Source organism: Bos taurus, chromosome 5, assembly GCF_002263795.3.
Source record: "Bos taurus isolate L1 Dominette 01449 registration number 42190680 breed Hereford chromosome 5, ARS-UCD2.0, whole genome shotgun sequence".
NCBI classification, from domain to species: domain Eukaryota; kingdom Metazoa; phylum Chordata; class Mammalia; order Artiodactyla; family Bovidae; genus Bos; species Bos taurus.
The window spans coordinates 2,349,189-2,372,490 of NC_037332.1; the positions used below are offsets into that span (position 1 = coordinate 2,349,189).

Sequence of the window (23,302 nt, forward strand, 5' to 3'; positions counted from 1 at the left end):
CAATGACCTTGACTTGCCTGGTACTAAAGACAGTTACTAGTCCAATTAGGTCTACTAAAAACCTGCTTAAATGAACCCATATCATGATTAAGCATCAAAATTTTATTTTAAAGTGTGATCTTTTCTCTTTTGGTAAGTGTAATTTTCCCCTGGGAGATATTTTAACTGTATCATCATAATTATTTTTATGTATTAGTAATAGCATTTTTATATTGAAATATATTTTATTCCAAGAATTTTATCTTTATAAATGTAATTGTACACTTATTTATTTCCAAAGTAACTGTGAAAGTTATTAAATCATTAAATTTGAAATACGTGGATTTAAAAATTCTAATTACTTATAATCCCCAATCCCAGAAACTAATGTTAATATTCTCTTATTTATCCTTTCAGTCTTTCTTCTAACATACAAATTATCATTTTTCTTTAGATTAGCATAGAGATATTATATTAATATATGTATAATACTCTGTCTTTAATAATACATTTCATCACATTAGATAAAGTATTTTACCATATCATTCAATATTAATCTGATATAATTCTTAGTTGTTATTTATATCTTAAACAAATTCTTTACTGTTATTTTGTTTTAATTTATTTTTTTATTGAAAGATAATTGCTTTACAGAATTTTGTTGTTTTCTGTTGAACCTTGACATGAATCAGCCATAGTTATACATATATCCTCTCTCTTAGATGTTCTGATTTTTCACTTTAAAAAATGCAGCAATGAAAACTTCCATAGCAAAAACTTTGGAAATTTTTCTAGTTATTTGTGTTAATTTACCAGCCTACTTCACAATTTTCCATTTAATAACTAAAGTACAAATTTACTATGTTTTAAAATATTAGTCCCATTACATCACCATTACTATTTAACTCTGTAAAAATTTTTTCCTAAAGATGGATGCCTTTAATCTTCCCAGTACTTAATTTTTTAACTTCTACCTCAAAGTTTTTAGTTTTTAGGCATTTGCTTTTGGCAAGGTAAAAAAAAAGATTAAACATATCACCAAAATATAAAAAAATTATTTCAACATGATATATGCAACTTGTATAATTTCAGAACTTTTACATACAAATGAACTCTGTCATCATGCTATTTAAAATGAAAGAAGAATAAAAAATACAGTACAGTTAGACTAATTAGGTAATCATTTCTGCAGTGTTAGTGCCCTAGAAAGATAAAAGCACTTCCTTTTTTGGCTCATTCATCTTGTAGGAAGGCAGCTAGCAAAGTCCAGTTCTCTAATCCTGTATTCAATGCATACCATACCTAGAGAAAAACAAGCACAGCTTTCCTTCCCACGTGATCAAATTCCACTAAAAGATTTGCTTCCGAGGCAGCAGTTAAAGAGATATGACTGTGAGGATATTCACGTTTTCATAAACAATTTCCATGTTCTCCCTCCCTGTAATTCTAATATCAAGAATCTCACAGGACTTATTTGTACTATTCATAACTGTGGGTGCTGTGGGTTTTTCAGCTCATGCTTTACAAACAAACGAGCTTTTTTATCTGTTCCTAATGACTTTGGTTTATACAAAGAGATCTTAAACTGTCCCCAGAGCAATCATTTTGCTAAAGTGTTATTAGAACATCTTTACAAATTTAGCAATGAAAGGGGGTTCCGTTAACAATGGAAATCATTGGGAACCAAGGGCCTTTGGCAAGTTTAGTGCTCACCCATCTTGTTTTATTTTCAGTGATGAGTATAAGTAATTTTATGACCCAGATATTGATTCTTTAACTGGTAGGTGGGTAAGGAAGATAAGAAGCTGATGGGTTGGGAAGAAACGCTACAAAAATCAGAGCAGTATTTTCTGGCTAATCCACTCTGTCCTTGCTCTTCTAAGGAGGCTTATGAATCTTTAAACAAGTGTACCTCCCAGTATCTGCTGATAGAGCCATTTCTTTCCTTAAGTTTGAGGATTTGTAGCTGACATCCTTGTGCTCCTGCTCAGTTGTATCCGACTCTTTTGCAACCCCACTGACTGTAGCCTGCCAGGCTCCTCTCTCCGTGGGATTTTCCAGGCAATAATACTGATTGGAGTGTATTGCCATTTCCTCTTTCAGGGGATCTTCCCAACCCAGCAGTTGAACTCGCAATGCATGTGTCTCCTGCATTGCAGGCAGATTCTTTACCCACTGAGCCATCAGGGAAGCCCCATGTAACTGAGACAAAGGGCTATTTTTCAATAGATCAACAGGCTTTAGATTATATATGTAAATGGGGGTCTCATTTTCATCAACATCAAATTTGATGCATTTGCTATGCATAGGGAGACAGCTGCTCATGAGCCTGAAACTTGACCTGTGGGTTCTTGCAGAGCACATCCAAATTGCATGATCTGTCTCTTGGTTTGAGGCTGCCGCTTCAAAAACAGAATTTGCCCCTATTCTGGACAGCTTTGCTTTCAAAGGCCTCCTTTGCCCAGGACAACTTCTGTTAGCTTCCTTCAGGATGATCTATCTTGTTGTTTCATCCAGCAGTTCCTTCCTGGTGCCCTTTCAAGATTCTTCTCCTTGCTCTGCGTATGACCATACTGCTACACAACATCTCTATAAATGCACCCCCTGCCTATGTCTTTTCAGTCACCCAGAGGCTGTTTTAACAACTGTCACTTTGATTCTGGTGAACGGAAGCTTATTGTTGGAAAACCGTTCTTGCTGGTGTCGAATATTTCTCAAAGATGACTGATCAAACTGTGGATTAAAGAACGTAATGAAAAAGAGAGGGTAGAAGTGACAGCTTCAGCCAGTTCCGCATTAAGGGAATTATAGACTGGCTGCACTGGTATTACTTTGCTAGCCTACTGATTAGATCCAGGGTTTGGTGATTGTATCCCTTTAAGGGATATATTTTTTTCTGTTTAAAAATTTTTATTGTTCTTACTTTCTATAAGATAGTGTTTTATTGAACAAGAAATATCAACATTCAGTGACAATTACGGATTATTATTACTAACAGAAATCAATATATTTTATTTTCATCATCATTAGCCATCTCTAAGCTGCTAGAAATAGGAAAGATTTTCATGTATAAGTCATCCTGGTTTTCAACTTACTTTATAGTTGTTATAGTGCAAAATATTCTCTCTCAGAAAAGTTTCCTCTCTTGCAAAATGAAGTTTATTATAATACAAATATCATGATATTATTGTATAGTCCAGATAAAATAAGATAGGTAACCTGGGATGCAGTATTGATGAAAGTCTTATTTTCTATTTCTGATGCCCCTAAAGCCACTGTTTGGGACTTTGTACCAACCAGTCCATTTATTCATGTGGGTCTGCCTCTTACATTGTTCAACATCAGCCAGGAATAACTACTGAATTACAAAACTATGGACTGTTGCTAAGGACTATAGTACATGACACAAGTTATTTCTAAGGAACATAGTTTAATGTCTACTTTTTTCTTTTTCTTTCTTTCTTTTGCCTTTTTTATATTTCTGTATGCCTTTCTGCTTGATATTGGAGACTGGTTTCCTAAGCAGTAACAAACCTCATTCAGTGGTCTCTATCCTTGAACTTTTTGGTATATTAACTCCTTAAAAATTTATTTGAAAAAATAAGCTCTTACTATTAGGTCTAATATTAGATCTAATATATATCGATCCTTGAGTTGATTTAAGTAGACATTTTATTGTTAATTCTGGCAAATTTTATAGCAATCTCTTGGCCAAAATCATGACAGTAATACAGTATTATGCTCAATAGCCTGTAATATTTGGAGGCAAAGATTCATTTACTTTTCTAGCTGTTGATTTAACAAAAGACTAGATTTTTTTACTTTCTTATGGCAGTTAGTAAAGATGGAGGCATTTTTGTATCTACCGGGACTGATGCACTCTTCAAAATGTGATGGTAATGTTTCCTTAGTGTTCTCAGATGTGCTGTGTGCAAATGAAAAAAAGTTTTATACACACAGTTGTTACCAACTCTTGCTGCTCTGTTCATGGGATTCTCCAGGCAAGAATTCTGGAGTGGGTAACTATTCCCTTCTCTAGGAGATCTTACTGACCCAGGGATCAAACCCAGGTCTCTTGCAATGAAGGTGGATTCATTACCCACTGAGCCACCAGGGAAGCCCAAGCTGGGCATGAACAGAGCAGGGGGAATAAGGTTTCGCCACCTTTAGGAATACTATTCTGGGTACTTTCTTCAAGGGATTCCAGGGCTGAGAGAGGTATGAAACTCTTTACTGGCTTCTTCTGATATCTATACTTCTTTGTTTCTTCAAAAACAAAACAAATCAAACAAATAAAATGCTTGCCTTCAAATATTACAAAGAAAGAAAAGACTCAGTCAGCAAGACTAAAGTAACGTTTCTCCAAACAATTTAGTTATTGGTAGGAAGAGACAGAGTGATGTAGTTTTAGCCATTTCTAGGAACTGTGAATTTTGTATGATAGTACTAACAACTCTATACACTTGGTATCCTGATACACAATCTTTAATATCTTGATTGTAGCCTACTTAGCTGCTTAACAAAAAAACATGAAGATCACCTTTGTTGTTTTCAGTTACTAAATCATGTCTGACTCTTTGCTACCCCATCATCTGCAGCACATCAGGCTCCCCTGTCCTTCACCATCTCCCCGAGTTTATTCAAACTCATGTCCAGTGAGTGATTCAGTGCAAACATCTCATCCTCTGTTGTCCCCATCTCCTCCTTCCCTCAATCTTTCCCAGCATGTGGGTCTTTCCCAGTAAGTCAGGTGGCTAAAGAATTGGTGCTTCATCTTCAGCATCAGTCCTTCCAATGAATACTCAGGGTTGATTTCCTTTAAGATTGATTGCTTTGATCTCCTTGCTGTCCAAGGGACTCTTAAGAGTCTTCTCCAGCATCATAGTTTGAAAACATCCATTCTTTGGCCCTCAGCCTTCTGTATGGTTCAACTCTCACACCCGTACATGACCACTGGAAGAACCGTAGTTTTGACTGTACGGACCTTTCCCAGCAGAGTGATGACCATCTCATTTGTAGTCATGCAGGTGCCTCCTCCCGTTTTCTAAGCTCTCCTTTAACCAAAGCAGTGTTTGGGCTGTCAAGGTCCTAAATATTTAAAAGAGATTTTCATCTTGTTATACAGAGAAAACATTTCTTATTATTAGTCACATTCAAATTATAAAGGAGAAATTTTAATAATAGATTACTAAATATTATACAAAGAGAAATGCATTTTTAACTTTTTACTGTATTGGAGTATTCTTTCAGAGATCTGAGTTTTTTAAAATGTGGGAAATATATAAAAACTTGAAAGAATAATATTTAGTAAAAAACTAATTGCCATGGCAATGTACCCATGAGAATTTATAGCTTATAAATAACCAAGATTAATTGAATTGACTAAGAGTTTCCCTCCATAACATTTAGTTTGAAGTCAAATCAAAATTTAGTTTATGTTTTATAGTCACTTTTATAAACATAGGAACAAGAGTTTTCTACATTCTCAAATTGTGCTACTTATGTTTTATTTATTATCTGTGTTAGTCATCTTCTAGCTTCCCAAATTCGGAGAGGTATTTGAGAATAATAATTTTAGAAAAATAATGTCTCAGAGTTTAGGAGGTATTTGTTTCATCTTCATCCAGTACTTTCTCATAATTCTTGGGTCTAATAATTCTGAGAGCATAAGTATATTTATGTTGGTTGAAATATAAGATGCCTTGTTTGTATTTCTTTAAACACTTATGTCTGACTCCTATACAAAAAAAAGTTTTTTAAAAAACCCTTTATGTTCTGATTTTTGTCCATATAATTTCAAAAGTGGAAAAATTACATTCAAGACTATCATTAAATAAAATACATTCTTTTATTCATTCAGTTGTGAATAGTTTGAATATTGTTACTATATGGTATTATTGTCTTTCAGGTAAATCTAGTTACCAAAACCATCTTTTAAAACACTGACTGTAGCAAGGCAGCATTTGTCTTTATTTTCAATATTATGAAGCTTTAATTAACAGAAAACCACATGGGTTGCTTCTTTAGAATACCACTAAATGTTAGAGACATCGTCTACTGCACAGGAGTGTCACTGCTGGATGAGGATGTCTGGGAATTCATATGGATGAAATTCCACTCTACCACGGCCATTTCCGAAAAGAAAATATTATTGGAAGCCTTAACTTGCAGTGATGACAGGAATTTATTAAATAGGTGGGTCAATTAAATGTTTAAATTTGTATAATGAGAGTATTCTCTGTTAATCAAATTGTACTGAACTTGTTTTTATTTCCTTAAATATGCTACTCTAAAATATATCATTCTAGAGCTAAAGAAAACTGAGATATTAATATGATGAAAGCTTGTTGATTTGAAAGGTTTGTTTCTAACTATTTTATGTTATTTATATGTATGTAAGATAATATTTCATTATAAAATTGAAGTATTTATTAAAAAGAATTTTTAAAGCAAATTTTCATCATTAAATCAGAATAATGATTTAACCACCTACAAGATTTTTTCAGACATTAATTAATACATCAATTAAAATGTTATGAGTTTGTTCTTCTTCCTTTTATAAACACAGAATTGTTCTATTGATAAATTTTTATTAGTAAAGTTTACATGGACTATTCTTTGAAGATTGTGATAACTTAAATCATATAATTCTGATAAGTAAAGAAAAGTTTGTTATTAAACTAAAAATTTCTCTGCAATTCTATCCTTAAAGGCTTCTAAATCTATCACTGAATTCTGAGGTGGTTCTGGATCAAGATGCAATTGATGTGATAATCCATGTAGCTCGAAATCCACATGGCCGAGACCTTGCCTGGAAGTTTTTTAGAGATAAATGGAAGATATTAAATACCAGGTAAAAATAAGAGTTCAATCATTCTTACTGGAGTGAGTAAATCAAAGGTGATATCTGAGAGATAAAGACCCAACTTTTTGTGGTAGAAGCAAGATCCAGATAATAGAATTAGATTTTGAAGTAGTCAGCCAAGATGGGCGTTGCCACTCCTGTGAAGCTCAGAATTAATTTAACAGTTCTATAACATTATTCATTTATTAAAGATTGATAACCATAATTATGTATGGAAATGTGCAGAGTGAAAAGGTTTAGCATTGCAGCTTTCCCGGAAAATCTATCAAACTGTCTTAGGTTGAAGAAATTGTATCATTAAAATCCGATATCCTGAGTGTGTTGTAGAAGAAATGATTTATGAATCATATGTAATGGTATTAGAACAAGAAATGGAGAAGGATATGGCAACCCACTCCAGTATCCTTGCCTGGAGAATCCCATAGACAAAGGAACATAGTGGGCTACAGTCTGTGGGGTCGTAAGGGTCGGACACAACTTAGCGACTAAAATACTTCTACTAAAATTCACATTGGAGAAGGAAATAGCAACCCACTCCAGTGTCCTTGCCTGGAGAATTCCATGGACAGAGAAGCTTGGCAGGCTGCAGCCCATGGGGTCACAGAGAGTCGGACACGACTGAGTGACTAACACACACACACAGAACAAGGAAACTGTAATTGCTTCTATACAATTGTTTAAATATTTAAAAATATAAATATCATAAAACATCTGAAGTAAAGCCATGATATAGAGGAGGGATGTTTGAATCACTGCATAATTCTAGATGCAGTAGAATTCATTCCTGAGCCATCTTGCTTCATGTTGAGAATTCTTCAGACTCTGTTTTAGAAAATATTTCATCATATATTTAAATATATTATAATAAATGTTAATGTATTACTCTGATAATCTCTATGGTATTTAAAAATTAAATTTATTATAGAGCATGTAAATGCTACATGTTCTCATACTTAAATGTTCCCAGACATTTAGCATACCCACTGTTCTATCTGTTAAAAGCCGGTATATAAATTTTATTTTTTAAAGGTACACTGTTATTGGTTGACCTTGTATAAAGAGTTCAGTTTGAACTTACTTTTAATAATAAAATACATTTCTATCTGTAGATATTTCATTGTTAGACAGCACTAACATTCCTAGATGGCACATTGTTTTCCTTTCTATTTCTTGTATTTTCAGCTCAGAAATTAGAATGATTTACACTTGCTTTACTGTCATGCACATAGTATAAGGAATAGTCAGACACAGATGGAATTAATATACATATACAAGCATTTGACTTTAAAGAGTATCAAATATCTACCAATGCAGAGTCTGTCTTTAGGGAGTGGTTTTGTAAATCAGAGTTCCATATAATGCCTATATAGTTTATAGTCCCTACCTAAAATATTCGGTTCCTGATATGTCTGTTTTGTTTCACTGAAAGTACATCATCTCTAACCAAAAGGTAGAAAGAGAGATAACATTAGAACCCCCTCAGTCTAATGACCTCTTTGTTTAATTAGCTGGACATCAATATTAGCTACAACTCTGAAGAGGGAGGAAGAGGCACTTGGGAACTCAACTTTCTGCTCAGTTTTTCCATAAACCTAAGACGGCTCTCAAACTAAAGTTAATTTTCAAAAAAGTAGAAAGGAGAAGTTTCAGCATTTCTACAGATACAGCTGTGTTTATCTTGACAAATAGAATTGTCTTCTTCATCTTCCACTCCCTTTTCCATCTTGGAACATCAAAGTTCATGAGGGAACAGTCCAAGGTTCTCCTTACTACTTGGCCTGCAGATTCTCCCTGGTTTTAGTTGCCAGCTACTCTCACAGTTTGAATCACTCCAAAATCTACACCTCTAGCTCAGATATTTCACCTAAGCGTCACTCTATGAAAGATGTTTTTTTGTTGAGATCCCCTACTGAGGTGTACCTGCAAAGCTAAACCATCATTTTCTACATCTTCATTCCTCAGTAAATAGATGGCCATCCACCAATTGTTCAAGCTGGGCACCTGGAAATCTACATATAGTTCTCCTTTTTCCTTGATATATGTAAAAAGTAACATTTAGACTTGAGGTCCTATCAGTTTGACAATTCCTAAATGTTTCTCGAATTCTTCCTCTCTTTCCTACTACCACTGCCTTAGTGAAGGTTCTTATCCCTTGTTAGTACTCTTAATGACTGTCTCCTATCTCTAATTACATATGCTGCCACATATATGCACACATGTATGCATGCGTGGACACACACACACCCACCACTTCCCTTTGTCCCAAGAATCTCTCTGAAAAGCAAAAATGACATTTTCTCCTGTAAAACCTTCAATACTCTGTGCCGTGTTGAAAATCTAAGCTCCTGTCTTACTGACCCTTCTACCTCTCATTCTGTTATCCTCAGTCTCACAGTTTATACCCTCAGTACCAAATGCCTGTAGTTGTTGGCACACACCGTGGTGTTTCACACCTCCTTGCCTTTGTGCATTGGTTCCCTACTCATTGGAAAAGACTCTGGTGCTGGGAGGGATTGGGGGCAGGAGGAGAAGGGGACGACAGAGGATGAGATGGCTGGATGGCATCGCTGACTCGATGGACGTGAGTCTCAGTGAACTCCAGGAGTTGGTGATGGACAGGGAGGCCTGGCGTGCTGCGATTCATGGGGTCGCAAAGAGTCGGACATGACTGAGCAACTGATCTGATCTCTGCCTAAAATTGCTTTCTTCCTTGATATTTGAAATTACTCCATATTCAATCCATCTGTCATCATCTCCTGGAAGCCTTTCCAGAGACCCCACAGCTAAAGGAACTCTGAACAGTATATAATTTTATTTTCATCTCATTTAACCATAATAACTGGGAATAATCTGTTTACAATATTATATAGTACATAACCTTCAGGAAAGGACTGACTGTTTTTCTTTTCCACATGACTGCAAGTATAAGCAAAACACTCTTTGAAGAGGATTGTCCACTTTCCTGTACAGTTGGCCATTTTTGTAACCACATATTGATTACTAATGAATACTTATATTATTATTGAATGTCTATTTTATTTTATTTAGCCAACTTTTCCCATGGATTCAATGTTAGAGCTGAATCATTTCCCAATTCAATGTTAGAATTATAGCAATTAATGATGGTCGCATGGTTTAGCCTCCCTCTTTAGGCCAAGTAGTATTCCACTGTATATATGTGCATCTTTATCCATTTGTCTGTCAATGGACATTTAGGTTGTTTCCATGTTTTGGCTCTTGTGCATACTGCTGCTATTGAAATAGGGGTACAGATATCGTTTTGAATTATAATTTTTTTCTGGATATATTACCAGGGATGGGATTGCTGGATCATATGGTAATTCTCTTTTTAGTTTGCTGAGGAACTTCCATACTATTTTCCATAGTAATTATAACAATTTACGTTCCCACAAACAGTGTAGGAGGATTCCCTTTTCTCCATACCTTCTCTGCATAGGTGCATGCTAAGTCACTTCAGTCGTGTCTAATTCTTTAACCCTATGGACCGCAACCTGCTGGACTCCTCTATCCATGGGATTCTCCAGGCAAGAATACTGGAGTGGGTTGCCATGCCCTTCTTTAGATCTTCCTGGCCCAGGGATTGAACCTGCATCTCTTATGTCTCCTACACTGGGGAGGTGAGGATATTTTTTTTACCATTGGTGCCACCTGGGAAGCTTTCCTGGTGGCTAAGATGGTAAAGAATCTGCCTGCAATGCAGGAGACACGGGTTTGATCTCTGGGTTGAGAAGATCCCTTGTTGGAGGAAATGGCTACCCACTCCAGAATTCTTACCTAGAGAATTCCATGGACAGAGGAGCCTGGTGGGCTACCGTCTTTTGGGTCACAAAGAGTTGGTCGCAAATGAGCAACTAACACCCTCTCAAGCATTTGTTATTTGTAGACTTTTTAATGATGACCATACTGAGCAATGGAGAAGGAAATGGCAACCCACTCCAGTGTTCTTGCCTGGAGAATCCCAGGGACGGAGGAGCCTGTTGGGTGCCATCTGTGGGGTCGCACAGAGTCGGACACGACTGACGCGACTGAGCAGCAGCAGCAGCATACTGAGCAGTATAAGGTGGAGAAATGTCTATTATGATCTTCTGCACATTTTCCAGTTAGGTTTTTGTTTTTTATGTTGCTGAGTTGCTTGTGTATTTTAGAGGTTAAGCCCTTGTCTGTGATATCATTTGCCAATATAAGCACCTCCCACCCCTCATTTTAAAGATGAGAAAACTAAGGCTCCAGAAACTAAATTACTTAAGTTCCCACAGATAGGGACAGCATTAGAAAGCCTCTTGTAATGAAGGCTGGATTTTTGCTTTTAAAAACTCATTAATATCTTTAGTGTACTTTTAAAAAAATTCTCAACTTGTCTTTATGATAGTTCAGTATTAGTGTATAGAAATGCAACTGATTTTTGTTATTAATTTTGTATCCTTCTATTTTACTGAATTCACATAGTATAATAATTGTGTGTGTGTGTGTGTAGTTTTTAGGGTTTTCCATATAGTATATATGATATAGTATAACATCATCTGCAAGCAGTGAAACTTTTACTTCTGCCTTTCCAGTTCGGATTCCTTTTCTTTATGCTTCTTATCTGTTTGCTCTGGCCAGAACTCCCAACACTATGTTGAATAAAAGTTGTGAGAACGGTCATTCTTATCTTGTTCCCAATCTCAGAGGAAATACTTTTACTTATCACCATTCAGTATGATATTAAATGTGGGCTTGTCATATATGACCTTTATTAAGTCTGTGCATTCCCACTCATTTGTTTAGGGTTTTTATCATCAATGAATAGACGGTAAGTCGTTCTTAGGTTCTTTATGCAGTTGTATTTTGGGCATGTTCATAGGAGAAGGTGAATTCAGGGTCTTTCTACTCAGCCATCTTGATCCTGCTTCCAGTTTAGCCTAGTGTACTGTTTGTTTGTTTTTTAATTTCAAAGAGTATGATATCCTGTGATAGGTACCCTTAGCACAGGAGACACAACCAGTAAAAGGAGAAATCTTTTCAGCTTGCTGATACATAGTATTCTTACCTTAGGTCATGAGTCAAATAATTATGCTTGTGATACAAAGATTGTAAAATTCAAAGGAAAAATTCAGTGTTTTATTTTAATGCTCATATGAAAAAATGCTAATCTTTTGGGAGCCTTTTTGAGAAAGTTGGCTTAGTTTCTAGGAATGAAGTAGAAAATAATGCCAACATCAGTTTGGGCTGACCAGACCAAAGGATTTCTGTGACTTATGGATAATTCTAAAAGTTGGTTCTGCAGTCATGTTTCTGGTGGAATCCTTATTTACAGTGACTCAGGTTGCTTTAAAATTAAAAGTTTTAAAATACTTTTTCTTCAGGCCTCATATTGGAAATGTAATAGTAATTCCTAATTACAATATCATAGGACTCCCTTTTTAAAAATTTACGATAATGTAGATCTCTTTGAAACACTGTGAGCCAATCAGGATGACTTGATGACGTCCCATAGCCACAGCTCTTTGCACCTCTCCACTCCCTAGGGAAATAGCCTTGAATAGCATTAAGAGATGGGATGGAGCTCATGAGAAGGATTCTAAAAAATCTGTGTAGTAGTATTTCCTAAATTACTGCCTGTTTTAACATTAAGACTTTTCTTTTTTTAATCTTTCAAGGTATGGAGAAGCATTATTTATGAATTCCAAACTTATCAGTGGTGTTACAGAATTTCTTAATACTGAAGGTGAACTGAAAGAGGTAAATATTTTAAGATGAATGTAATTTTTTTCTTTTGTAAACTTATGAAATTATAGATAGACTTCAACCACTTCTTTCCAATAAATTCATACTCATTCCTTTAAAGTACACACACACATATACATGCACACATATACACATTCATGCTAAAGACTACTTCAGTCATTATTTGCAAAAATGTTTCTAACATATTAAACATTAAATATTAAGCCTGTGAAAGGTACTTGAATGTAATGATTCTCAAAATGTTGTTTGTTGTTGTATAGTCACTAAGTCATGATCGACTCTTTGCGACCCATGGACTATAACCCACCAGGATCCTGTGTCCACGGGATTTCCCAGGCAAGCATATTGGAGTGGGTTGCCATTTCCTTCTCCAGGGGATCTTCCCTACAGGGATCAAAACTGGGTCTCCTGCATTGCAGGCAGATTCTTTTCCACTGTCCACTGGGGAAGCTCCAGTCATTCTCAAAACAGGAGACTCCAAATATACTCTAGAAATCTTCCCAATCAGCTGCTCCTCATTTGACTCTGTGAGCCAAGTTTAGGATCCTTGGAACATTAAAACTATCCTGTCACAATGACTCAGCATTCAGATATGCAGAACTAAGATTGCTGTTGAGGTACAGGCCTTGAGTCTCATTGCTTTATGGTCAGGTCTATAAAAGAATGATAATTGGATAAGATAATATGCATCATACTCTCTGTTTTGTTAAATGGAATAAATTCATACATTTGGAAGTAACTCTATCTGACAACATATATTAAGATTAATAGTTTCAAATTCAGCTGAATACCATCACAAGTGAATTTCCTTAATGAAATTGAACTTATTTTTTTCTTAAGGACTAAAGTCCAGTTTGCAGAATATCTAACATTTTCTTTTTTCTCTGGTTTACGTCTCCGGAATTTAAACCAGCTGGTTTTGTGACCATTAATTCACATCTCTATTAGAGGGATGTGAGATTGGGGGTGCGTAACTAGGTAGGAGGAAGGAGCTAAATATTTCACTGATTAAAATGAATTGGACTTCAAACACTTATCACTTTTTAGCCTCTCCTCACCTATAATTATAAAATATAGCTGAAGTATACCATTGAGAATCACGGTTTCTTCAGTTTTCACTGACAGAAAGCCTGATGCTGTGACCCAGAGCCAACCCCATTGAGCAAGGTTCCCCCAGAAGCATCAGCCTTCATCCGTCCTTAATATCTCCGAATATTGCCCAATTTTGTATGATCATCTTCCATGCACCAACTTGGATTCTTTCACACCATGAGCTAAGCTAAGTCTCTGTAATAACTTGAAATTCTATTTTTATCCCTGCTACTTGTGTTCCCAGCCCTGAAAGATTTGGATTTGAAAGCCCTAGTGCATGTTTTGCTATATTTTTTATTAAGAACCTAAAAGTGAAGGAATTCTTTCATATCCAAAGGAAGCAAAAAGAAAGAACAATTAAGCTAATGGCTTTGTGTATTTAAATGAAGTAGTTTTAACTCTTTGATTTTGCATTCAATAATCTGGGAATGAAAGATTCATTTAGTGACAACTTGTGCAGCCATTGAAGTGAACAAAAAAGTGAAAAATCTCTCCTCTCCTCTCTTCTCCCCCATCTTCATTTTGGCTCCCTTTCTTCTCCTGTCTTCCTCTTCCATTGTGTCTCTCCTGTTCTCTCTCCCTCTTCTATTCTCTAACTCTTTCATTTCCCCTTGCTTTGGTGATAACCCAACCCATGGAAAACATGTTTTAAGTGGACATTTAAATTAATTTTATCATATGATGGCCATTTTGATTTACATATTTCACTTACATATTTAATTTTTTACACTTGATTTAATTGCCATGTGAAATGTTCCAAGATACCCCTGTAATGAAATGTGTCATCTGGAAACTGAAACTCAACTGTGGCTTTTATTCCATTATCTGAAAAGCAACTAACTTCACAACACAAGCTCTCCATAGCCTGAGAGATGAATCCCTCCAGGACACAGCTACTTGCACGGACTTTCTAGTTTAACATCTGCAGCCTGAGGCTTTTCCACACTTTTGTTATCTAATCATTGACTGTAAGACTGTGGACCACTGTTGTTGGGTGGGAGGGGGGATAATTTGTATTGCTGATGACCACCTTCCATAAATTAGAAGAGGCTGAGGAAATTTCAGTCTCATTTTCCCACATCCAATGAGCCTTGTAAACAGAAAAGCCAATGTGCTCTTTTTGTCTAGAGCATATTCTTATTTTCAAAAGTTTACAGATTAAAAGGGAATTGGCATCTTTATGAATTCTGAAAGCTGATTTGAGATTTTAATGATCCCCATCAGCTTTAGGGGCATTCAGTAGAGACACTTACATTGTTCTGTGGTCCTTCCCCAAAGCATCATTCTAGAACCTGAAACTGGACATTTCTTTTTAATTATATGGCTCTGGTGATTTGAACAGTATTTCTCCATGAAGCAGTACATCGTTTCCTTAATTTTAAACTAATGGAAGTACAACCTCATCCACTCTCAGAGGCCTTGCCATTTTTCATACTGATGTTCATTCAGCCATCCTCTGCAACACTCTTTGTTTGTTTTGCCTTATACACAACACTGTCGTGAAAGAATACAGCTCCTGTGCATCCCAGGCATCCCATTTACAGTTTTAGTGTTGAAAATATAAACCTCATTAACAGGCAATAGCTAATTTGACTCACTTAGATAGTTCCATAGTTACTAAGAGTATATTATGTGTTGCACATTACAAATTATTTTGTGAGTTTTAGGGTCTAGTGTACCCTAAGTTAAGAATTTTTTCAAATACTGAAATGTTTTTAAAATATAAATTAACAAACGTGTCTAGAAATTTTATGCTAAGAAGAACAGGAAACACAAACAACTCTGACATCTTACTAAATTTTGTTTTATAGAAATGTCTAAACTTGGAACATTTTCAAATAAAAGCATATGATGGCATAAATATTTAGGAAGTGCAATGAAAAAAACTAATAGCTGCAAAACATCTACTGAAGAACTGCCAAAATAAGCAAAATGGAATGCCAAATGCCTTCATCTACCCTATGCCCTTGATAGTGAGGCAGGGTCTGGAAGGTGCTATGATCCTGCCTGAGAACCTATCACATGGCTGTTCTGACCACATGTTCACCAGCAGAGTTGTGGAGGAGTAGGAGGCATAAGATCAGTTTATGCCAACTATGCAAAGGGGCCATCTGTGTTCTGATGAATCAGCTAATCTGCATATCAGTCACGTCATGCTCTCCAAGCTCACAAAGGAAGTATTTAGCGCACTTAAATAGTGATTTAAGAAATGAATCTCTAGAGACGCTCCAGTTACATTTTCTACTAAGAATTCTCTTGCAGGATAATCCGACCTACTGTGTTTGTGTCAATAACACATTCATAGTCAACCTCACAGTTTGCCTTTGAGATAGACAAGAGTTTTCCTTCATGTATTCGGGCTGGCTTACTATTTTATCAAAAGGCCAAGAGCATACTCCTCAGAGTCAAAGTTACCAAAAGGTCATTTATTACTGTCTGGAGTATTCATTGACTGCCTAGAAAAATATGTAATAATGTGGAACATAGTTTAAAAGAAGTAGATGTAATTTTTTTTCCTGATTGACATATTATGTAAATAAAGCCACCATAATGAACAGATATAATATACAAATATACACTGTAATGTGCATATTTTGTAATAAATTAAAACACAAAATTCAAAACATAGATAAAAATGTACTATTTGTTGCTTTAGGAATATGGACTGAATGAATCTGAACATAAATATATAAATTCAAATGAATTATTAGATAAATTAGTTAAGTTTAAAAATATGATTTGAATGCTTTCATTAGACTTCTATTTATCTATGTGTACATGTCACAGCTATATATTGAAGGTATCAATAAATTTTAGTCCCTTCCCTTCGTCCTCTTTCTTTTGTATGTGTCAGATGTCAGATAAGTTTTAAGGACAGCAATGATAAATCTTTGTTACACATTGAATATTTTTCATGTTTGTTATTAAAAGGTAGTGATTTTAAAGTCTTACAAAGAATATAGCTCTGAGATATGATCATCCATTTCTAATGCTCCAAGGTACCTGGCTTTATAGGAAAGTAGAGGATAAACTTTGAAAAAAAATGTATCATAAAATCAAAGTAATATTGTCATAAACAAACCAAGCTACCCTGAACCAATTTCTAGATTAATTCAGAAAAGTATAATTATTAATAACTCCATTTTAAATTACCCCCTCCACCCTGCCCCCCAACACACATGCCCCTATCCCCGAGTCAATCTTGATGACATTTCTCTCCTGGTATATTCATCATGTGGCATCCATCATGGGATGAATCTCACCTCATCCTAATTATACAATATAAACACTTCTGTGTTACAAGTTGATTTTTCACATTTGTCTATAAGCCTTGCATTCATTGGTGCAATTATTCATTCATTGTCCAATTATTAAGACATATGAAACAGAGAGGAAAACTGCTAGTATTTAATCTTGCAATAAAATCCCTGTGCATTCCTAAAGTGTGTGTGCTCTCTAGAGAAAATCTTATACCCATAAAATTATGACGAATCATTTTAAAATTTTCACACTCTAATTAAAGCTCAAATTCTCTAGCTAAATGAAGAAGAACATTCCTTCTTCATTCTTTCTAAATCTAGTTACTCAGGTGACCCAGTGTCATTTATCAACCAGTACTCATAGCATCATTATTTTTTGTTGTTGTTACTCAATAATTTTGGTATTCTTTTGCCAGCAAATATAGTGTCAAACACTCATACTACTTGTTTAGAAAAGATGAATATTTTTCTCCCTGTGGACAAAAAGTTAACTTTAATGCTTGTATTCAGTGTTAAGGCTATTAGTACATTGGATAACACATGTTCACCAGGCTTCCCTGGTGGCTCAGACTGTAAAGAATCTGCCTGCAGTGCAGGAGACCAGGCTCGATTCTTGGGTTGGGAGGATCCCCTGGAGAAAGGAACTGCAATCCACTCCAATTTATGTATACTGGCAATATAAAAGATAGACCAGAAGGAATAAGGGAGAGGTCTCAGACATCAGGTAGCAGATAGCCCACTGTATTCATCTATGACAGAGTTGGAGCTTTCCGTGACAGGGTTGATGGGTTTCTGAATAGGACTGTGACAGCTGAGGTGGAGCAGAGGGAATGCCCTTGAGAAAGATTAGGAGATAGAAATTCCAGAATATAGCTGCTATTAAGTGTGGTGGCTACAAGACAGAAAAATTTCCAATAATAAATAGGTTGATGGGTTGAATGTTCTCTGTCAATAAGCCCAACCCAGAGCTATGGGGACTTCCCTGGTGACTCAGCAGTAAAGGATCTGCCTGCAATGCAGGAGACCAGGTACGATCCCTGGGTTGGGAGGATCCCATGGAAAAGGGAACGGCCATCGACTCTAGTATTCTTGCCTGGAGAATGCCGTGAACAGAGGAGTCTGGCAGGCTACAGTTCATGGGATCATAAAGAGTCGAACATGACTGAATGACTAATGCTACTACTAGTAGATTAGATATGCTTTGTTATTAGAACTAGTTTTTGCCACTACCTCATCAGCCCATTATGAAAGATGAATTAAATACATCTGCTTTAGTATTTATGAAACAAGAAGCTAAACTTGGAGTTATTTAGGCTTCCCTGGTGGCTCCTGCAATATGGGAGACCCAGGTTCAGTCCTGCATGAGGAAGATCCCCTGGAGAAGGGAATGGCAACCTGCTCCAGTATTCTTGCCTGGAGAATTCTGTGGACAGAGGAGCCTGGTGGGCTACAGTCATTGAAGTCGCAAAGAATTGGACATGACTGAGCAGCTACACTTTAAACTGTTATATCATTCTTTTTTTTCCCTTTCAGTTCCAAAAGAAATTATATTACACCTAATGGACAAAATCTGTTTCGTTGAATTTCATTGTAAGCTCACTCCACATATTAGATATACCTACTTACCTCACTCCACACATTAAATATACATTCTGTAGTGACTGTGACACTTTTTTTCAAATAGATTCTTGTTTATATGTGTTGGACATGGGCTCATTTTAAGACATGAATTTATAATTTTTACATTTTATTTTTTATTGAAACATAGTAAAATATTGTGTTATTTTCAGGTACACTGTATATACCTGTATATATCTGATATTTGCATACATTATGAAACAATCACCATGATAAGTATAGTAAGCATCGGCCCCCATACCAAGTTATTAGAGTATTATTGACCATATAACTTATGCTGTCTTTTTACCATTCTAATATTTCTGTTTCCAGCTAAAGAATTTTATGAAGAGCTACGACGGAGTAGCTGCTGCCTCTTTCTCAAGAGCTGTGGAAACTGTTGAAGCCAATGTACGCTGGAAAATGCTTTATCAGGATGAGCTTTTCCAGTGGCTAGGAAAAGCTCTGAGACATTAATATGTGTCTCTTATAAACAGTTCAACTCAGAATTTTGTGAGAAGACCTGCTGTGGAATGAGGAATATGGCCAGATTTTCAGTGTTAACATGTGGGAGGAAATTTTTTTTTAATTTTAGGATTTTTTTTGGTTTTATTCATTCTGTTTTGTTTCTCTACTGGGTGTTCTTCTCTTAAGAAACTCTTGCAAGTGAATCTAGCCATGACTGCTTCTGCTGTACATTCCTCGCTGTACAGGACCAAATATGATAGCGGTGCATGTTGACGTTGCAGTCAGTATGGAAAAACATATTCAGAAAATGTTGTGCATGGTTGTATGGTCCTGCCTGTGTTCCAGCATGCTTATTTAAAATGTCCAGTGTTGTATGTGAATATATGTTACATCCAGATGGGCATTATACAAAAGCACAAAGATTATCTATGACAATCAGTGTTGCAACAAAAGAAAAACTAAAACAGGGAGTTATAGTCCTGGGCAATGTGAGAGGTGAAATCACCCTTTGATTGGTGTCATATATTTCAGCACTTGGATTGTCTTGCAAAGATTATTGTGTTACTAACTAATTTTCTTTGAGTTAAAGCTGTGTATGTGTTTTTAAAAAGGCATATAGATTCTGTGTGCATATGTATATGTGCATAGGGAAGCCCAAATGTATATAGTATGCTGTACTCTGCACTTGTGCAAAAACTTCACCTCAAAGAAAGTTTATCTCTTTTTAAAACGTATGCAAACTTTGAAAATGCTTCAAAGAATTTATCTCAGTACTATCCTTTCTGACAATTTCCTGATAAATTTCTCACCTGTTATAGATTTTTTTCATCTATTTCCTGAATAGTCTATTCTACTACATAAAAATGAACTAAAACAAAATTTTATGTACAGACACTCTTCTAATTTTCCTAAGTAGCAGCCTCACCTTGTAAATATAGATTCTGTCATCATCTTAGTCAAACTTCCCATTGCATAAACAGTTGAGCACACTTAATGATGATCAGTGCTGAGAAAGTGTTTCTTTGTCATCGTGTTTGTTTTTCCACTTTTTTCATGTTGGGTGGGTCCAGAGAGTTAAAAACTCTCTCCATGTGTTGACCTTTGGGTCTGTGTGAATCTAATCCCCCATGAAGCAACCCTACTTCAGGTGGATTTTAATGATCTTTGATGCCAGAAGTTCCATCCATTATGATGAAAAGTTTCTTTTCTTGAGCAAAGCGCATCCTCTGGCATTGCCAACTCTGTTCTAACTGAGAATTTTGAATACTTTTCCTGATTGTGTATTATGTAACACAAGTGTTTTTAAATGGTACTCTCACCCAGTAGGCCAGCTCTCCAAGCACTGCTTAGATACTCAAAAGAACATATTTTAAGTTTGCCATTATGAAATGCCAGTGCAACTAATCGCACATAAGCCAAATGTTTGTGGACCACTTTATGTTTTCCTGAGGTTTTTCCACTTCTCCAAATTTTACAAATCATTGAAAGAATATTTTCTAGCTCCAATAGTCACTGAACACTGGGGGGAGGAAAGTAGGCATTTTAGAAACCAGAGCCATAGATTTATTATAAGTTTGCATAAAGAGGAGCAATTTCCTAATCCATAGAACAAGTATCATCTAAACTTGAATTTTATCTTTTTAGCAATTAATTGCTATTACTCATATCTATTTTTTCAGCACTTCAATTAATATATGAATTTTAAATACTCTATCTGTTGTTACTAAGACATACTAATGCTTAATATAAAGTCTAAAAGTCATCCCATCTATCTGAAGTGATGAAATTTAACTAGTACATATCACACGTATGTGAAATCTTTAAGGGGTAAGTTCTGAAACATAACAATTATAAAAATCACTGTCATGCAGGTCCAAAATATGTACTATATCACCACGGGATTCATTTTGATAGAAAAGTTAAAAATTAGAGGTGGCTGTCTTGTTTTGTGTCGTGAATTACTGAAAATTCTTGGTAATTGTGACATTCTTTTGAGTGAAAGCACCATTTCCAGCTTTGAGTTACAAGGGATTTTATAGTTCTGTTTTCCTCTGCACTGTTAATAATTTTAATCCTCTTCAGTATTTTAGTGGCCTTGAACAACTGGTTTAGCTACAATGTCAAATCCTAAGTGTATAATTATGTGCAATGTTCAATACCTCATACTTGTTCAACAGTATAGTGATATCAATGGCATTGAGATGGAATTTTTGTTCTACATATTTTTCAATAATTTATCCTTTCCAGTGTTGAAGATTATATCAAGCTTTAACCTTTTTTAGTTGTTTAAATGAGTAATATTTTCAAAATAATAAAATGACCAATGATATCTCTTGGAATATTCTGTAAAATGTAGTCATAAAATTCTATTTTCTACATAGAGTTTTTATCTTTTTTCTCTCCGTTGTCTGTCTTGCAAATCACACACACACACACACACACACACACACACACACACACACATGTGCATGAAATAGCAAATTGTTAAAAGAGTTCAACATCTAGGCTTAAAACTTTACTGTGCCAATATATGTATGACAGTAAAACTTGGTTGAAATTAGAAAGGACTAAAAGTCTACCATCCTAAGTATTAAATATCTCTAGGTAACCTGTAAATAAAAAGTTTTCCCCATTTTTACATCTTTTCCCTTAAAATGTTCTTACAATTGTTGTATTTTTTTTTTACATATACAAGCACAAGCTCTAAGCCTATTATCTGCAATGTTAAGTTGATTCTTCAGTTTCAATAACATGTATTTTACTGGAATTTAAACTCACTTTGGTTTACATTATTTTTAGGATAATTATATCATATGACTGAGATTTCTGTGATAGTGCAATTTACAAATATAACAGTAAAACTTACAAGGTTATTAAGATTATACCATATGTTATAACTGGGTGCTTCCCAGGTGGCACTAGTAAAGAATCTGCCTGCCAGTGCAGGAGGCACAAGAGACACAGGTTTGATCCCTGGGTTGGGAAGATCCCCTGGAGGCAGAAATGGCAACCCACTCCAATATTCTTACCTGGAAAATCCCGTGGATGGAGGAGCTTGGTGGGCTACAGTCCACGGGTCGCAAAGAGTTGGACACAACTGAGCAAGCATGCACACATAATAAATTGCACTTCATTTTCAATATACTGGTTCATTTGACTCTTTTCAAAAACATAATAAATTATATTAACCATAATAGTTTGATCAAAACACAGGCTCAGAGTAGCAACGTGAACTGCTTAAAAATTACATAATTGTCATTTGCACAAGTTACAATCACTTTAGATTTTCAAGAAATTCTTCCTACAACTAAAATATAAAGACATGTTTGAAACATCTGTCAGTTGCATTAATTGGAGGTTTTCCAAATATCAGAAGCCATATCAAAATATGAGATTACATATGTCTACACTTATTTTTTTTTCTAATTTTATTTTATTTTTAAACTTTACATAATTGTATTAGTTTTGCCAAATATCAAAATGAATCCGCCACAGGTATACATGTGTTCCCCATCCCGAACCCTCCTCCCTCCTCCCTCCCCATACCATCCCTCTGGGCCGTCCCAGTGCACCAGCCCCAAGCATATGTCTACAGTTATTATTGGGGGCTCCTCTGGTGGCTCAGATGGTAAAAAATCTAACTGCAATTTTGAAGATTTGGGCTTGAGTCTGGGTCTCGAAGATCCCTTGAGGAAGGGAATGGCTACCCACTCCAGTATTCTTGCTTGGAGAATTCCATGGACAGAGGAGCCTATTGGGCTGTTGAGTCCATGGGTTCACAAAAAGTTGAACAGGACTAAACAACTAACAATCTTTCTTTTCACAATAATTATATTATTTTTAAAAGTCTGTGTTTCTAGTTTGTATAATGTCAAACAACTGAAAGAAGTGTTAATCAGCTTTCACTTTTAGTCAGTGTAAATAGCCAAATCGTGGGAAAAATATGGCTCGTTGATAATACTTTTCAAAATATTTTGGTGAACATTTTTTAAAAATGACATTAAAATACTGACAATTTATTTTCCACAAAGATTTCTCTGATAAACTTTGCAGCAACAGATGGTCAGACCACAGGTAAAATGATGTCCATTTAAATCTGTGAAAGTAATCTTTAGTAAAATGTTTATAAATCTATGCAGACCTAAGCAGTACAACAACAATTTTCATGCAAATATAGTACCAAATTAAATACAGTTAAGAATTCCGAACAAAGTTTATGATAATATATTTAATTCAAATCTATTGGAAATTTTTCCTTTTAATATATATTTTT

The 23,302-nt window shown here is 35.4% G+C and overlaps 1 protein-coding gene across 1 annotated transcript in view; it reads left to right on the top strand.

The window, feature by feature from the left end:
- TRHDE (thyrotropin releasing hormone degrading enzyme) overlaps positions 1-21,368 on the top strand; it is a 448,987-nt gene extending 427,619 nt beyond the window's left edge. The window contains exons 16-19 of the mRNA XM_002687170.7: positions 6,007-6,174; positions 6,692-6,832; positions 12,505-12,586; positions 18,895-21,368. Coding sequence (XP_002687216.4) covers positions 6,007-6,174; positions 6,692-6,832; positions 12,505-12,586; positions 18,895-19,038 — 535 coding nt within the window. The 3' untranslated portion in view covers positions 19,039-21,368. The remainder of the gene's footprint in view (positions 1-6,006; positions 6,175-6,691; positions 6,833-12,504; positions 12,587-18,894) is intronic.
- The last annotated feature ends 1,934 nt before the right edge of the window (positions 21,369-23,302 follow it).